Raw genomic sequence first — 19,199 nt, 5'->3', positions numbered from 1 at the left:
AATACTTTAGTTCTGTTCTTCTTGTGATACTTGGTCTAGTATGTACATGTATAAGCAAGTAGGTATATTTTTATAACTTATCGTTATACTCTTAAAATATATCATTATCCAGAGCACTTAAGCCCCATTGTATTTATAGTTGTATATCTTTTATCGGTTGATATACTTAGTTCACTATAAACAATGCTCTGATACCAATCTGTCACACCCTAAAACCGGAACGGCAGAAACGTTCTGGGGTGGAGGACATCATGTTTAGTATCACAAGACATGCATCATAGTAAGCAAAGTAATGAACAACCATTTCATTAGAAAGAAAGTGTTTACAAAGTGTGTGTTCACAAAACATAGAATACATGAGCAAATAACAATCAAGACTTGAAGCTATACTGCTCCATCTTCTGAATTCCCAGCACGAGTACCTGTCTACTAGGCTCCTGAGAATACAAGTTATTTGAAAGAGTTGATCAGCAATTAAGCTGGTGAGTTCATAAGATTTTAGTGATGTTGTATTAGTAAGAAAGTTTGTAGAAAGTTGTAGAAAATTGTAGTAAGTTCTGTTTAGAAAAGTTTGCCTGTTCCTCCAGGAAATCCTATATTTCCTGCTTTGATGAAAGATAAGTAAAAATGACTCAACAGTCCTTTCTATGAGTATTAAATGGATACAAGTTATATAATACCCAGAGTAAACAAACAATCGATTGTGTGTATCTGTCCTAAGCCCACAACCAAACAAGGAACAGGAAATGAGGCGGAAAGCACACATCCCATTAGTTGTTGGATCCTTGTTGTATATGACCTTGGTGTATTCCCTTGGTACTCACGGAGTTAACTGTAATAGTTCCTTTATATTTGAAGAAAGATTCTTTAAGAAAACTCTTATTTCTTATAATAAAATAGTAACCACAGTGGTTCCTTTTATAATCACTTGGTTTATACTAGTTATATATAATCTAATACCGATCAGATAGTTAATTGTGTGGATCTGCCCTAAGCCCACAACCAAACAAGGAACAGCAAATGAGGCGGAAGGCACACATCCAACTATCTATCGGTTATTAATTATATATAACTCTGATGTATAATCTAAGGTATTATAGAGTTATCCACTTAAGGTCCTTGAAGTTATCTTGGTTTAATAAAATGGATTAAACCCTTAATTGGTAAGTTTCTAGTTTTGTATACCAAAGCTCTGATTTGGAAAGTATGTTTTGTACTAGAAAAATTGCGCATTGACCTTGTGTCCTGTGACTTGACCCACACCTGGTACCCTTATGATGACTCAATGTATACTGGACATATATATCTGAATCGAATAGATAATAGACTGGGTGAATCTGTTCCAAGCCCACAACCAAACAAGGAACAGGAAATGAAGCGGAGAGCACACATCTTATTACCTGTCGGATCCTATTAATATATATATATATATATATATATATATATATATATATATATATATATCCGTTGATGTATACATTAAGGAATCATAAGGTTAGCATTATGGTCCCTTCTACTAAACGTAGCCTTCTACCAAGGCATCTAATGTTATGTATGTTTGTTTCTTGTGTGAGTGTGTATTTTCCCAAGTGAGACTATCATTAACTATATCTAGTTTGTACATTATTGAATATGTGAAAAGCTCACAAAGTAATGTATAGGGAAAATAATGTTTTACCTCAGCAGTGACACTACTGGCTATAAAGTAATAAAATACAGGCTCCAGGTAGTATTAAATGTACAATACACCTCGGGGAGTCTTTTTGCCTTTAATCTTTAGTCGGTTAATTAAAGGTTTAAATGTGAACTCGTATGTAAGCGGAAGGATATTTTGTTATATTTTATCACCTCGTGCCTGCTAGTCCTAGTACGTGAAATCGTACCAGTGTCAATGCAAAGCCGGAAAGATATATTATTAAGTTCATCACCTCGTGCCTGCTAGTCCTAGTACGTGAAATCGTACCAGTGTCAACGCAAGGTCGGAAAGATATATTATTAAGTTTATCACCTCGTACCTGCTAGTCCTAGTACGTGAAATCGTACCAGTGTCAACGCAAGGTCGGAAAGATATATTATTAAGTTTATCACCTCGTACCTGTTAGTCCTAGTACGTGAAATCGTACCAGTGTCAACGCAAGGTCGGAAAGATATATGAACGTTTTTCCCGGTACTTAGTGTGGTGTGTTTCTCTATGTACTTGTTATAGTATGTTCCCCTATGTACTTGTTATAGTATGTTCCCCTATGTACTTGTTATAGTATGAACTGAACCCTTAAACTATACCTATTATAGTTTACTAGTAACGTGCTTGAACTGTTGTTGAAAATACTCATTTTACTACTAAGTTATACTTGTACTTTAAAAACGGAGTTTTGTTAAACTATAAAGTAACATAACTTGAAAAGAGTCTTTGAAATGTTTTGACAACTTATAAATGACATAAGTAATCCTTTTGAAAATGTTTATAACAAACAATTACACAATTAACATTGTGTTCAACTTGTATTCCCCCCCCCCCTTAAAACATTTAAAACAGTTAAAAGATTCATTACGGGGTATGAACTCACCTGATGTGGGTGATTCAAACGAATACGCGCGTAAGGATGAGAAGTTCCACGAATGAACTCCCGAGACTTAACGAGTCCTAAATGACATATAATGGCATATATTGACATAAATATAGTGTTTAGAAACAACCAAATGCAAGGAAACACCTTACGGGACTAGGAAACACTTTGTCCAAGTGTTGGAATCACATGTGATTCAAATTAAGGGAGTGTACGTCCACTTTGAGGAGTGTTCGGCCATGGGTGTGCGGCCAGGGGAGTGTGCAGCCGCACACTCATGGTAAAGAGTGCACAAAACATTTTCCAAATGGTGGGGAGGCTTGTAGCACTGATGCTCATCAAGTGTTGAAGCTAGAAAGGCACTTTGGAGGCCCTTAAGCACTAAACAAAGGGGTGTACGGCCACATGGAGTGTGTGCGGCCGCACAATCCTTGATGAACATGGTTTGGACGTTTTCTAAGGCTCATATCTGGTAAGTAGCAAGCTTGGGGAATGGTATTTACAGTATACAAGCCTTTAGGGGTGTTTTGATGGTGTTTTGAGGGTGTTTGAGGGGTGTACAGCCACATGAGTTTGTGCGGCCGCACACACCATATGTTCTTGAGTTCTGGGCAGTTTCAAGGCCTTAAACTAGTGTCCTTAACAAGATCTAAGCATAAGGGAAGAGTACTTATGATACGGAAGCTCGAGAAGGCCCAAAATCGCCAAGAACAAGTGTGTGTTCTTGGTGTTCTTGGTGAAATGGATGAAGATTTGAAGATCTAGTCAAAACATGATTTCCAATGGATGAAATCAAAGAGTGTTACTAGTTTGGAAGGATTAACAACAAATCAAGTGAAGAACACTTACATTCTTGAATATCTAGGCTGAAAATCGAATGATAGTTGAGAGAGAAATCGAGTTCTAAGTCTTGGAGAGTGAAAAGGGATGAAAGGAGGCTGAGTTCTAGACTTATACACGTGAGTGTAATGCCAGGAGAGGGGTGTGCGGCCGCACACCCATGTGTGCGGCCGTACACTCCTTGTGTTGGAGTGTAAGGCCCGGTTTTGATGTTAGAAGTGTACGCGATCCATTTCTATGCCCAATGCTTGAATGTACTGACCTTTGGACCTTTAAATGGACTCTAAACGAGGCTAAACGATAGCAGAAATGAGTTTGACACTCAGTCGAGTTGACTGGCGGAGCTTTACCAGGCAAAAATTTTAAAAATTTTCGGGTTGTCACATACTATCTGCTACTTATATCTCTCAGTATATATTGGGATTATTGAGAAATCTAGAATTATAATCACAAGAAATATGAAAATAAGCTAAGTCTTAGAACCATTTGAATCTAGATCTTTCGAAAGGATAAGTGTTAAGGGGAAGCGTTGCCCTAACCTTGAATTGTTTACTTGTGTCAGGTGAGTGCGTAGTTACTTTCAAGAGCATAATTTAATAAAACTATTTGTTAAATGCTAATTGTATTAATTATACTCTGTGCTACTTATATAACTATAATAGTATTACTTATTAGGAACTATGTCAGAATTAGAATTGCCTTTAGATGTAGTTTGGTTTAGTTATGGACTTATAAAAGGTACTTAGTTCTAAATAAGCTGGATATTCGTGGGGTCTCATTTTGAGGGTAAAATGTGAGATTAGAGTGGAGTGTAGTAGTCCTCCTCTTTATTGGATGACCAAAAATGGTGGATCCAGATAAGGCAACGGACAAGTATGTCTAGGTCATCGACTAGAGTAGATGAAAACATTTGACTATTCTAGGTGGTCTAGTGAATTATGTTGCTAGTGTGGACTTATAACCCACAGACATAGGTAGAATGGGATACCATATCTATCAATTGCTCTGAACATTAGTTGTCTTTATATTACTTACACTGCCCAAGGACACCCCTAGATGTGTAGTCAAGCAGTTGCTCAAACGATTTATCAGGGTGGGTGATTCCTCTAGATAATCGTTGCTTTAGGATTTTTGAGAATCATTTGGGTAGGGTAAGTAGTCTTATATCAGAGTATACTTATATTGATTGTTTGCGGTAATGTTATTTATGTATTATCATTAATATATTATGGGCATAAAAACCTTATGCATCTCACCAGGTTTCCCAAACTTGACCCACTCATTTGTGCATCACATGTAGTGGATGTAAGGTTGCCGATGTCTAGTTAGGATGTTGAGTGGAATAAAGAGATGTGCTTGTAATAAGTAGTTTCAAGATCTATTATATTTACGTTGTAATGTATGTTTAAATATGAACGATGACATTCTCGGAGTGTTAATAAAATGAAATAACTTTTGTTATCTAAAAAATGTTTAAATTTAACTGAGAATTTCCGCATCTCAATTGTTTAAAGCGTAAAGAAAATATTTTAATTGGTTCTGAAAAATAGGGGATGTCACATTATCACATTGTGATAATGTTGCGAACCCTACATGTGTGTCAATCGGTGAATACCACTAATAGTCTAGAAACTATAAACCATCCTCGGGCCACCACTGACCGTGTAAGAGATGGAAAATATATTGATTCCTCCAAGACCCATATTTACCACCAAGGGGGTCGCTCCTCAATAAAATTTACAAAGCCATGTATAAGACCAAATTTTCTTACAAGCACTCCCATGCATAGTGATTGGTCTCTCTATCGACATGGAACTTTTCGATTTTTTTGGTTGGTTGTTGTTGACGATTGGGCTTCTTGAGCTCCCTTTTCTTAGGTGCCAAGCCTTTTTTCTTAAAACTAGTTTTACCCTTTTGGCCAAAACTCTCAAATGAGAAGTGGTGCAAACTTGATCCTAACTTACCCTATTCTTCCCTATTGCATATTTATTACTGAATTTGGTAGTCCTTCATCATATCATCCAATGAATAGTACTCATATTTATGCATCATCATCTTGGAGAAGTCCTTAAAGGAGGGTGGCATATTTGTGATAATTGCACCCACTTAGAAGAGCTCTGGTAGAGAGATGGAAAACATGGTTAGTTTGTTGACTAAGACGTGGATCTTATGTACATGCTCCAAAATTGGTCTTTTGTTGACCATTTGGAAGTCTAATTAACGGACATAAACTACTTGTTTCTACCTTCCTCTTGTACCTCGTACTTATGCTCCATGTCTTTCTATACCTCTCTAGGATCTGTCACCAACATGTAAGATCATAGAGGCGGTTAGATAGGTAATTATTTATGTCTATAATGCATAAGGCCTCTTAACTCTCTTCGAAACGACCTCATCTTCTCCAGATTGTGAATTTATTTCTGGTATGGTTCCTTTCCCGCTGTAAGGACAAGATTAGCTAGAATAAGAGGCAATTTAGGGTCCAAAATAAAACCAAACTTAAGCACATCAAGCAATAACTTGAACTTATCAGTCCAACGAGTATAGTTATGACCTTTGAAGCGATCTGATTTGACAAACTTCTGATTCAGACTTAAAAATTAAACAATCCCATAAATAATTATGAATTAAATATCATATCGTTAATAATATTGAAAACTAACACACATGGATTAACTACTCGGTCGTTATAAACATTAATTGTTATTGTTATTACTAAGTTTCGTCCAGAAATTTTATTGATCATTCATGACCATAAGAAAGATAAAAGAGAACATCTTGTTATTGGACGAATTAAATAACGAGACATGAAAAAAAATTTAAAACTAACCCAAAGATTGTAGATTCTTTATTTCTAAAAGTTGCACAAAATGAATCATGTCCTTAAATGTTTTATGTCGCTCAATTGTTATAAAATTCAATGTAAAACCTGTAGATTAAGCAAATACTCATAAACGCTAAAGAATAGTGGATGTGGAATTAGGAGACCCCCAAAAAATGAGTTGGTGGTATGATTAAGCTACTAACTGGGTTGCTCTAACCGTAAGTGCAAAGTGCTCCATTTCTTGAACTTCGTGGCTATATACAGACTAGCAAGGAATATGTGTAGATTGTCCTATATTTCTACTCTTTATCTTGGCTAAAAAAATTACATTGTACATCTTAAAGGAGAAAATATTTGTCTCTATGTTGACAGGAAAACATGCTAGTATCGACTATGGCGGTGGATCAATATCTGGATACTTTAGTGAAGACAACATCAAAGTTGGTGATATAGTAATTGAGGATCAGGTGATTTTGGAAAATTTGTCACCATGAAACATTTTTCTTTGCATTCAGATTGGTTAAAATTTTGAGATTTAAAATATTTTAAATCTATAATCGATTTAGGAGTTCATCGAAGCAACAAGGGAACCTGGTATTACATTATTGGGAGGGAAGTTTGACGGTATCATTGGGCTTGGATTTAAGGAGATCTCTCTTGACAATGCTCTCCCAATATGGTATGTTTTAATTAGTTTTTGTAGATATATATAATGTTCAATAAATAAATCAATTATGTTAAATGTCCATTTTAATTTCTCATAAACTAACTTATTATTAAAGTCCATCAACTTAGATGTTAGTTCTATTAATGTAATGAAGATTGGAAGCTGCATGTATATTTTTTGACATTGCCTTTTTAGGTTACTTTTAATTTATTATTATTATTATTATTATCATCATCATCATCGGAGGTTCCTACGTACGACTAACACTTTCACTCTTACTCTTCCTCTATATGGGCCCCATTTTCCTCTATAGACTGCCTCTCCATCCTCATCTTTTCCAATCAATTATTTCCAAGGTTGCAGAAATCGGGATTAATCGTTTGACGTTCTCCAACCGACTTGGATTAGGGGTGCTTGACGAAAATTAGGGATTAATCGGGTTTAGCGGGATTAATAGGTCTTGGCGGGATTATTCGGTCAACAAAAGACAAAAAAAAAGTCAAAAAAGTCAAAAAAAATTCAAAAAATCAACTTTTGTTTTACTCCAAAATTTTCAAAATTTAAAAATTTCAAATATTATACCAAAATGTTCATATTTTCGTATTTTCAAAATTTAAATTACATTTTTTTTAATTTTGAAGTACTTGTTTTTCTTAAGATATATTAATCCTTGATTAACTTAAATATTTTATTAATAATCTATGGTTCTCGATTAATCCCTGCCAAGACCGATTAATCCCTTAACCCCCGTCGACCATCGAGCTACCGTCAAACAATTTTTACAACCGTTATTATTTCCCTTCAAATGGTTATTTACCAACATTATGATACTTTAATAAAAACACATATTACTATAAAATAAAATCTTCATCATCTTCACATCCTTATACTCCAATAAACATACCATACAATCTAAATCGGTCCCTTTTACGGGTAGGTTACCATTAGTGGGGGTGAATATGAAAGGATGTGGTTGCAAGTTTAAACCCTCCGATAGAGGAAAAACCTGCAACAAAAAAAAAACAATAAACCACTGAAGCTTAAAATGTCCCTATTAGAACATCAGCAACTAAGAAGATATAGTAACCTTGAGTGAAAATTTCAAGCTGAGTGCAATGCAATGAATATAGGAATCATTTTCAATCTATAATTTAGTAAAAACTATCAAATCTCAAAAGTAATTGATTAATGAAGAATGAAACATGTTGGGATGAACTGTATTATCTTCAATTCAAATATTGATATACCAAATACAAATTAATTCTTGGAAAATTGCAAATCCTCCAATATATTTAAGGGGTCGAAATTAGGATTAATATAGTCTTTATGTTAGAAATAAAGGGATCAGAATAACAATAAATACAAACTTGGATAGATTCACGGACCGTTTTCGAACACTTTATGAAATCTATAATTCGTCCCTTTTGCCAGAAGTGGGATAATCCAAAAATAAATCAATCTAAATTACAGGTGTAATTCAGATTGTGAAACACATAATACATGTTAATGTGTTCTTGAGAGATAGATCAAAAATCTTAGTAATCATATTTTTAGAGTATATTTGTAACCCGTTTTCTGGAACATGAAGAGTGTTCTTATACAAGATGGAAAAAGTGGTTAATGGCAGTTGCATCCAGATTTGGCACCAAAACAGGTATGTATTGGACATAACCAACACATGCATCATCATGATGTCATCTAGTGAGTTTTGGCGGGAAACCACCATGGGATCTGCCCCTTGGACCCCGCTAGGGGTGCTGCCCCTAGACCCGCCAGGGGCGTAACCCCTTAGAACTCTGCACCCAGGGGCGCTGCCCCCAGACTACGTATTCTCAAGTTCACATTTATCACTTCATGTGTACACCCTGCACCTCCTATCTCGATTAGTAAATGGAGCTCATACTATCTCATTATTAATAATAATTACACAAAAATATGTTGATAACGCTAAAATCACCAACACTTTATTTAGTTTATAATCTTATATTTTCATTATTATTATTCTATTTTTGCTTTCTATTAGAAATATGTTTTCTCCTACCATGAGCCTTACTTTTGGAGCTTATATGTTATCATGAATTTTGTAGATTCAAATACAATTTTTAGTGAATAGATATTTCTTTTTTAGTTGTTAGGTTATTTCTCTTAAAAAGCTATAGTGACAATAGAACAAACATGTAAGTGAAGTTTCTATTGTATTCTTCATATTCTTTGGTTCTTATATATTCCATAGTTAATGGTAGGGGTGGAAAATATGGCCATCATGTCGTGTTTTTGTCTGACACCTCACGACACGACAAGGTTTTATGTAACACAAACACGACACGACACGATGTCGTGTTTTTTTAACTAACACGAAAATGAACCAATTAAAAAACGAAAAACACAAAACGACATGACAAAGATAACATGAAATAACAATTTGTTTATTTAATTGATACTTAATCATACATAACATAACAAACACGAAAAACACGACAGACAAATGCTAAATCGTGTTAATTTTGTGTCAAATTTTGAACATGGAAACGACATCGTGTTTTTTTACACTTGACACAAAGATGAAACGAACACGAATTCAAATTTCAGTTTCGTCCGAATTTCATTTTGTGTCAAGTATTTTGTCGTTTCATGTCATTAATTGCCACCCCTACTTAATAGTGAACAGTTTTAAGTCACATCAAGGTTCTTAAACGATATTCAAAACCTTTACGTCAAGGTTTATCACAAGTTATTTCCATATTCTTTTGATTATTGTCATGTGGTTCTATATTTTTAAGTTTTAGGGCCATCATGCATTCACATCACCTTCATCAACCAACTTTTCCACTTCGGATCTGCTTATCCCCTCCTTTGTATTTTTGACAACCTATAGCCACCTACATCCATTCTCTTAACATCAATATTTTCCTTCTATATCTAAATAAGAATAAGTTCATCTTCATCAATAATAATAATAATAATACATTCTCATAAATGGATCTTCGTTCAATATGGTAACATGTTTGTTGTGCATAATTATACAAACACTAAAGTAGAAACCCAACATTATAATGCATCGATAGGTTAGTTCAATATATGGCGAGGGTGGGGATGGATGAGTATATGCAAAATGAATAAACTCAACTAGGTTTTGGTGTCCAATAATTATCTCAACATCGTTCTTCGCCTTTAAAATTTCAACTGTATATATATTGCAAAGTCTTTGTTCTTTTTCCTTTTAAATATTTCAAGTCATGATTCTTGGACTTTGCGGTTGATTATTTAATTTGGGGAAATTGGAGGATGCAGTAGGAGGAGGCATTCTCAAGGATTAAACTTTTATCCAAAACATTAAGGAATGTAAACTTGGGTATTAAAAGTGGATCGGAAAAGTTAATAAGGAAAAAAGGGCATGAACATGAGCTTAAAAGAAAATCAGTTGCTATTGAAATTATTACGGATTCTATTCGACTAGGACCGATGGATATTAAAGATTACGAATAACATATTCTAAAGATTCAAGAGTTGTGAAAAACAAAAAAAACATCGATAAAAGGTGAGATTGATACAAGAACTTGGAAAGGACCACTTCACCCGATTCTTTCATTGTTTGGTAAACAACAAGTTAAGGGATTCGAAGATTAATTGGCTTAGCATTGGTAGGTATTGGGTAACAAGTCCGAACGACCATCTTAAAGTCTCAATATTTAGTTTATTTCAAGGAGAAACTTAGAAACAAAATTCCAAATAGACATTGGTTACGCAACCCCAATCTTCTTGATATTAGCAACAATCAAAAGTCATCCTTGGAGTCTCGTTTACCTTTGATAAGGTGAAATAGCTTGTTTGGGAATATAGGAATGACAAACCCCAAGACTAGATGGTTATAGCTTCGCTTGAATCAAAGATATTGAGAGGTGTTGGGTGTGGATATCTTTGTCTTGGTCAAACACTTCGAGGATCACCTATTTATTAACCCAAAAAAGAATGCCTCGTTTATCTTTCTGTCCTAAAATTGAGTGATCCCCTACCTGTTTTAGATTATAGACCTATCAATCTTATTAGGTTTGTTAGAAAACTCATTCACACCGCTTTGGCGGGGAGGTTCAAAAGGGTAATGGGGTTTGACATCTATAAGGAGCAATCAAAATTTATTAAAGAAAGGAACATTCTTAGTGGCCCGCTCATGGCTAATAAATTATAGGCTAAGGGAAGAAGAAATAAGATGCTTATTTTAATGTCAGTTTTGAAAATACATTTGACTATCTTGATTGGAGGTTCTTAGATGACATCTTGACCCAAATTGATTTTGGGATTAAGTGGAGGTCTTGGATTCATGAATTTCTTTACATAGCCAAAGTTCCTGTCCTTGTAAATGGTTTGCCTACCACCCATTTCTGATTGAAGAAAGAGGGTGAGACCACACTTTTGCCTTTCCCTTTGATCATTTCTAGGGATTCTCTTAAGATAGTTATTTTGGAAGCCATTAAAAATGGGCTTTTTGAAAAACAAAAATCCTAAAAATAGACCTCAAATATCTCTTCCATTTTATGGATGATGTCATCTTCTTAGGTGAGTGGTCGACCAATAATATTGTTACTTTATTATGTATCTCGAAATGTTTCCAACTTGCTTCGGACCTCAAAGTCAACCTCTCGGAAAAAAAACAATGTCTTTTGTGTTGGTGTGAATAATGGTAAGATTAAGTCAATGGTTTTGGTAATAAAGTATAGGAAAGGCACCATCCCCTTCCTTACCCTCGAGATCCCTCTAATATTAGGAGATTTTCTCATTGAGCCTTTTGATTGACATTGGGGGAGGTTTACCTTGTCTAAGTTTATGCTTAGGACTCTTGGCACATATCTTTGTTTCCATTTTTAAAGTCCCATCAAAGGTAATCAACATTATATGAGGCATTTAAAATAAACTTGTGGGGGTGGTTCTAAGAGGAAAAAAAATCATGTGGATCTGTTCGTCTAAAACTTTGTCAAACAAAGAATTTAGGAGGCCTTAGCATTAGAAGCCTTAAGGCTCTACATTGTCCTTCTTGGAATATGGTGGTAGCATTTTAGATGCTCTTTTGAAGGAAGTATTTATGGCTTTAGATGTTCTAAATATTCATAAAATAGGAGAAGGGTGTTAGGGGTGATTTCCAGTATAAATATGGACTTAATAAAATGCAATATAGTTCTTAATAAGCAAATTGGAAGATCCATCGGTCCAAAATCTGCCTTAAGTTCTATACAGATATGTGGTGTAATAATGTCGTTATATCAAAAGCTTTTCATAGGATTTTTACATTTGGAGCTTTCCTTAGGATTTTTACTTCTAATTATTTCCTAGATTGCCTCCTTAATGATATGATTCAAAATCTCTATGGAGATGTCAACTTTTATGGGATTGAGGCGGGGATCTAAGCGTTATTAGTGATGATGGGAACCCTGATTATTTTAAGAACCACTACTTTCAAATTTATTTCAGTAAAGGAGATCATTTGTATAATTATGGAGTCATATGGGATTTTCTTGGTTGCATCCCTTAAAAGAGCGACAAGGAGTTTCTTGGGAAAATAACAACCTTGTGGATTAACGAGGTTACTATTAAGGTGAACATGTTCGTTTGGATCGAGTCTCGTATGGGGAGGATCCCCATGTGATCCATTCTGCCTAGGAGAGAAATTGTTATTCCTACCATTTTCTATCCTTTGTAAAGTGAAAGTCCTGACACTTATTCTTCCTAGCAATGTGAATTGTTTATTTCTGGATTCTAAGGTGGAAAAAGAGGTTCGGTTTCTAGTTAACAATTAGTGGGACTTTACAACTTGTGCAAATAACTTTTTGGATGATATTTTCTGTTGTAGCCCCTCTTTAACGCTCTCTAAATCTATATGAACATTATTAAGCCACTTACATTTGGATTTAATGAAATTGACTCATTTACTACATGTTCTTGCGCAAGGATAAGAACAACTTATCGATTTTGAATGATATCTAGTATTTGTATTTTTTTTTTCTCGATCTCAGAATTGCTCATTGGTAACTTGCTTTGATGGGAAAAATCTTGGTTGTAGCCTAGATCATGAATCGCTATGGGACTGATAAGATGGAAAATAATGTTTCATACCCATCTTTGTACAATCGATCTCATGTAACCATGAAGTTTCTTGCTAACTTTTGTTTCTCAATACAATTTCTTGTGTTTCAAAAATATTAAGAGTCATGTTAATATCAAAAGAGTTTGGAAAAGATTAAGTGGATGTCTCACATAATTGGTGGATTTTTTTCAACGCCAACCCATATAACAAATGAATGTCACCTATATTTTGATATATTTTGACCTTTTGTTGTCAACATCTAATAGAAGTCGCCTAATTACAAATACCATGTTCATTATACAAATGGTATTATTATTGTCATGCAGATTCATGTAGCTTAGTTATTCGGGAGTTCCTTTGGGCATAATGTGTTATCTAACTCTAACGTATCAATAGTTCACATTTATGTTATATAGGGACAATATGTTCAATCAACATCTAGTTAAGGAGCACATTTTTTCATTTTGGCTTAACCAAAGAGGTAATGAAGGAGGAGGGGGTGAAATCATCTTCGGTGGTGTTGATCCAAATCACTACAAAGGTGTGCACACGTTTGTTCCAGTTACTCAAAAGGGATATTGGCAGGTCAGTTCGTCTATTCCATAATGCTAGTTCAAAAAATGAATGTGTATATATATATATATATATATATATATATATATATAATAGAGAAATTGAATATCCTCTTATGTTTCTTCTTATTTATCTTCTTACCCATGTGAAATGATGGTAATTCTCTTAAAATATTATGAATTTTATCAAAATATGATATTTGTGACCATTTAATGTGGGTACGAAGATAAGTAGGAAGAAAAGGTAGGAGAATATTTAATTTCTCATATAAATATATATTCTAAATCACTTTGTTGTTCTACTTTTTGCTAGTTTGATATGGATGATGTACTTATTGGTGGGCAGCCGACTGGTATGTAACATGGAATGTTATATTTTACTACATGTTGGATATCGGAACATATATGCATGATGTGTTGTGGTTGCTTCCAGGGTCTTGTAAGAACAAATGTGCAGCTATTGTTGATTCTGGAACTGCCTTGCTAGCTGGTCCAACGGTATGTAACTCTCATGTAATATTAACATGTTATAATGGGTTGGCAAATAGTTTTTAACATAATTTTTTTTAGGAATAAAATATACAAACAACAGTGGTATTGATTTCTATAAAATTTGATTGATATGAATTTATTAGTAAATATTTTTGTTATACATTATTATTTTTATGTACATTTAATATTAGAAGTTGTTTTTTCATAATAACTTATATAAAGCTGTAATATTTAATACACGTTTCTCATGATTTACATACATAGCTTTTCAATAATATGTACCAGTATCATTTCATTATACTAAAAAATCGAAGGACCTCATATTTCCATTTGATTCTGATTGGAATGTTGGTTACATTATCCATTATAATTTGGTATCTAAAACTCTTGGGACTAGGGTGTGATCTTATTATCATTAGTTTTTCCAGTTCTTAAGTGTGCTCATCTACCTTTTTGCTTGTTAACTTTCAGAGTGTGATCACCCAGATAAATCATGCCATCGGGGCTCAAGGAATTGTAACCGAGGCGTGCAAGGGTTTTGTTTCTAAATTTGGACACATAATATTTCGGCTGCTTTCGACATTTGTATACAACTTCCAATTCGCACATCGATCAAAGTTTTATTAGAAGTTTCAGTTTATTATACCTCACATGTTAATTTACTTCCTGAACAGGTCAATACCAAGACGATATGCCCCTTTATTGGATTCTGTTTTCTTGATGGGGATCACGAAGTTAGGTTAGCTTTCTAATGATTTATTGCATCATTTTATCTTGTAGCCTTCACCTTTTGCAACATAGATAAATCCATCATCTTTTGGTCTTGTATCGTGATTTTATCCTTTCGCACAGTATTGGCATTAAGAGTGTTGTAGATAGGAGTGATAGTGTATCACATCCATCTGTAACCGCGCCAAATTGCATTCTCTGTAAAGCAATAGTAGGACTTATGCATACTATGATCGCCAATAACAACACACAAGAAATGATTTTAAAAACATTGGGCAATGTGAGTTTTCTTGCTAGTTGTTTTTAGTATTATTTGGCACATAATTTGTTGTTTATGATAATATGATGAGTCCAAATTTGCAGCTATGTAAACTGGTGCCCATCCCAGTAGAAGAGTCGATGGTTGATTGTGCTAGACTTCCTTATATGCCTACTATTTCGTTCACCATTGGTGGCAAAGAATTTGAACTTTTACCTAATGAGGTTTTATCAATTTGGTGTATATATTTTATCTTTTACAGTTGATAGAAACACAATTTTATGCGACCACAAGCGTTATAAATACCATGTACTTATTTATATATGTGTTTGTTTCATAGTACATAATTAAGACCGGGGAGGGTGAGGATGCACACTGCGTTAGTGGTTTCATGCCTTTGGATATTCCTCCTCCACGTGGGCCACACTGGTACGTATGCCTTCTTCGGGTTTGACTACATAATTTTAGCTTGCTTTTAGATGTTAAAACCTATAATCTTTAAAAGTCAACTATTACAGGATTTTTGTGTTTCATGTGATGCAGGATATTAGGTGATTTGTTTATGCGTCGTTACCACACTGTATTTGATTATGGCAATCTAAGAGTTGGATTTGCAGAAGCTGCGTGAACAAGACCTTTTAACCTTAACCATATAGATAATTGTTCGGATTGATTTGATTTAATCAGTGGATCTATTATCATATTTTGGAAAACATATGTAAATGAGAGTAAGTGATTGGCCATTAGTATTTTTATATTTATATGATGTTGGAAAACTAGTTTTATTAACTTCCAAAAATGGGTTTTTTTTCCATTTTTTAATACGAATTTAGGACTCTAAATATAATCAAAACAGACAAATGATTATATTTTTGTGTTCTCTTTGTGATATATTCGTTTTGATATACCACACGTCCAAAACGGAGTATAAATAAATGAGAAATTACTTATCAAAGTATGGTAGCTGGAAAAAAATAATAAGTGGGTTAAATTATTTTTAACTCATCCGACATTGGTGGGAGTATGAAAAGAAAATGAGTTTATAACTACAAAGACTTGTTAGTTTTGTAAGATTTATAAAACCAAGATTTATCTCTTCCTTTTCTACTTTTGTTTCTTATTTTTGCTTCAACAAAGGTATTTTCCTCTTACTTCTGCTTGAGGGTTTGGGTAATCTAGAAGGTATTTTCCTCTTACTTCTCCAACCAAGGTATTTTCCAGCCAGTTCAGAGTTTAGGAAATCTAGAAGAATCATCTCATTATTTATTCAAATGCATCAATCAACATAGAATAAGAAAAAGAACACTTAAGTAAGATCTTAGATACCCTAACTTATAACTCCCAATACTCTTATAATATAACTCTCAACATTCTTTCTAGATCTAATACAAACAAACAAGTTGATATATATGTTGGAAATTATAGAGGAGATATTGCAAGTTGGCAAGTTTCTTCTATCCCACATTGGCGGGGAAGAAACCTTTTGTGAGCTTATAAACCATTTATGTATTTTCCTCTTACTTCTGCTTGAGGGTTTGGGCAATATAGAAGGTATTTTCCTCTTACTTCTCCAACCAAGGTATTTTCCAACCAGTTGAGGGTTTGGGAAATCTAGAAGAATCAACTCATTATTTATTCAAATGCATCAATCAACATAGAATAAGAAAAAGAACACATAAGTAAGATCTTGGATACCTGATGTGTGCAAAAATATACCTATCTAACTTTAAATTTATAACCTAACTACTTATCTACTAATGCACCTATAGGCAGTATACCTAGTCCGTTTATAGTATAGTAAAGTAAGTTGGGTATCGAACACAAGGAACAGATTCAGTATGCTAAAATAACTACTAAAAATTAATCTAAAAGAAAACGATAATTAAAAGGGATTTGTATCTGATTTTGCAAGCTTAGACTAACTTAAGCACTAAACTAAAAACGATTGTAATCAAGATATTAAAAAAACACTTTCGTTTACTATTGAATCCATCTTTTTCCTATGATTAGCTCTTATTTATGGATAAATAAAGTTGGTTACCAATTTATATATAATTAGAAATCTTGGTCCGATCTACTAATATTTTTACCAATTCATGTACTACTATATAATGGTCATACACAGCAAACACATAATTGATTAATAATGATAATTGGGCTATGTAAGATGTGACATCCCCATTTTCACGGCCAGAAAAGACCGATTTTGTTTATGCTTTATAAACATCAGAGTATCTCTTTTAATAAAAATGTTGCGGAATTTGTTCCCAGTAAAACATGATAAATACGTTATCAAAGCATTTCCGAAGAAAAGTATTTTTATTCATTTTAAAACATTTGGGATGTCATCGTCAATACAGAAACATAAGCATAAACAGAACTTACATTCCTTATCACTAGTGATTTATATCTCCTTAATCTCTCAGTGTAATGTGACTTCATATCAACACCTGTGATATAAATAAACTGAGTGGGTCAGGTTGGGAAACCTAGTGAGTACATAGGGTTTTCAACCCATAATAAATAAGTTTATTAACTTTATCAAACCAAACAAACCGGTTCATCAATAACATCTATAATGAGGCCTCTCATTATTTTATTTTGTCACACATCAACTATTACATCTACCCATGTTTTACCCAACACATTTTGTAGATATAAAATACATATACAGTTTAAATCATTTAAAACATGTATAAAATCGTTCATCCAGCATAGACGGCAAGTATACAGATAATATGCACACGTAGCACGTAATTTATATAAAATACTTCATATCTATGTGTAAGATGAAAGTGACTATGCACTCACTTGAAAAGGCGATGATTCCGAACTCAGACAATGCTTCGCTTCTTAAAAATAATTCCCTTCGACGAAACCTAGTATTATTATCTCTAGAGTTTAGTATATTATTCGCCGAGACTAATTAATAGTCTAGCTATTATTACTATTATATAAGCGTTAAAAAATACTTATATAACCCATAATAATAGCCCAAGTATTTATTATAAGTTCCTAATAACGTTACTATAATTAAATAAAAGCTATATTAAAAATAGCGTAGGTGTAGCTCACTTACAGCGGGTTTTATAGAAAACCGGGCTTTGCTTGGAGCAGCGTTCCCGAGCCGAAAAGCTCTTCTTCTCGAAGCCGTCGAGCACTCCGGGGCTTCCGCCTCGTGATAGGGAGGTTCCCTAGGCTTTTCGGGGGGTTTCGGGGCCAGAGAGAGGTTCTAGAGAGAGAGAGAGTAAAGAGAAGAAAGAATGAGAAATGTGTGAAGAAAATGAGGGTGGGAGAGGTTCTATTTATAGGGTGAAAAATGGCTGAACTTGGTGCCACATGTCACCATCTAGTGGCAAGACTTGGGGAGAAAGCAATGGCCAAGATTGTGCCACATCACCCATTTTCGCACAGCACACTTCCGACTTCTAAAATCCGTAACTTTCACATACGACCTCCGTTTTTGACGTTCTTTATATCCACGCGTAGGTAAAAACAAGATCTACAACTTTCATTTTGACTCCGTCGGCTAATTCGTGACCGATCTTAAATTTAACAGTACGAGGAGATTATACTGTTAAATGTCCGCGTAAAATTCATAACTTCTACATACGGACTCTGTTTTCGTCTGTCTTTTTACCGTTGAGTTCCTATTAATGAGCTCTTTAATTCTCATTTAGGTCGCATAGGCCAAAAACCGCTCGATCTAAAATTCGAGTTTCAGGTTGTGCACTGTTAAGCCAAATCTTAGAAAATTCATAACTTCCTCATACGAAGTCAGATTTGGGCGTTCGTTTTTTGTATGTTCTCGGTTTAATGTATACTACAACTTTTGTTTAGATTTCTAAGGCTAAAAAGTCATCCATCGTAAATTCACTATTTACGTCTCCCGGTGTCGTGCCAGTTTTGCCGTAAAACTTCGACGGACCATAACTTTTTCGTTATAACTCGGATTTCAACGTTCTTTATATGTACGGAACCCTTGAGACGTATTCTACAACTTGGTTAAGATTATTTATTCTAAATAATATTTTGTCAAAAAGTCGTTTTCGACCCCTATTATCTCTAAATTGACGAGACCTTCGATTCTCGTTTAGGTCGTGCCGGCTAAAAATCACTCGATCTAAAATTCGAGTTTTTAGCTGTCTACTGCTAAGCTGAAACTTAGAAAAA

The 19,199-nt window shown here is 34.2% G+C and overlaps 1 protein-coding gene across 3 annotated transcripts in view; it reads left to right on the top strand.

The window, feature by feature from the left end:
* The window catches only part of LOC145168449 (aspartic proteinase-like), a 31,147-nt gene extending 15,354 nt beyond the window's left edge, over positions 1–15,793 (top strand). For all 3 annotated transcript variants that reach the window (XM_079087257.1, XM_079087256.1, XM_079087255.1), the window contains 11 exons: positions 6,604–6,698; positions 6,798–6,910; positions 13,391–13,559; positions 13,860–13,899; positions 13,980–14,044; positions 14,510–14,623; positions 14,713–14,777; positions 14,891–15,047; positions 15,131–15,250; positions 15,367–15,455; positions 15,570–15,793. In XM_079087257.1, the coding sequence (XP_078943383.1) occupies positions 6,604–6,698; positions 6,798–6,910; positions 13,391–13,559; positions 13,860–13,899; positions 13,980–14,044; positions 14,510–14,623; positions 14,713–14,777; positions 14,891–15,047; positions 15,131–15,250; positions 15,367–15,455; positions 15,570–15,654 (1,112 nt within the window). In that variant the 3' untranslated portion in view covers positions 15,655–15,793. The remainder of the gene's footprint in view (positions 1–6,603; positions 6,699–6,797; positions 6,911–13,390; positions 13,560–13,859; positions 13,900–13,979; positions 14,045–14,509; positions 14,624–14,712; positions 14,778–14,890; positions 15,048–15,130; positions 15,251–15,366; positions 15,456–15,569) is intronic.
* Positions 15,794–19,199: the final 3,406 nt, after the last annotated feature.

Source organism: Lactuca virosa, chromosome 4 (assembly GCF_052849685.1).
Source record: "Lactuca virosa cultivar CGN04683 chromosome 4, Lactuca_virosa_CGN04683_v6, whole genome shotgun sequence".
Lineage (NCBI taxonomy): Eukaryota > Viridiplantae > Streptophyta > Magnoliopsida > Asterales > Asteraceae > Lactuca > Lactuca virosa.
This window is presented reverse-complemented; position numbering and strand designations above follow the sequence as displayed.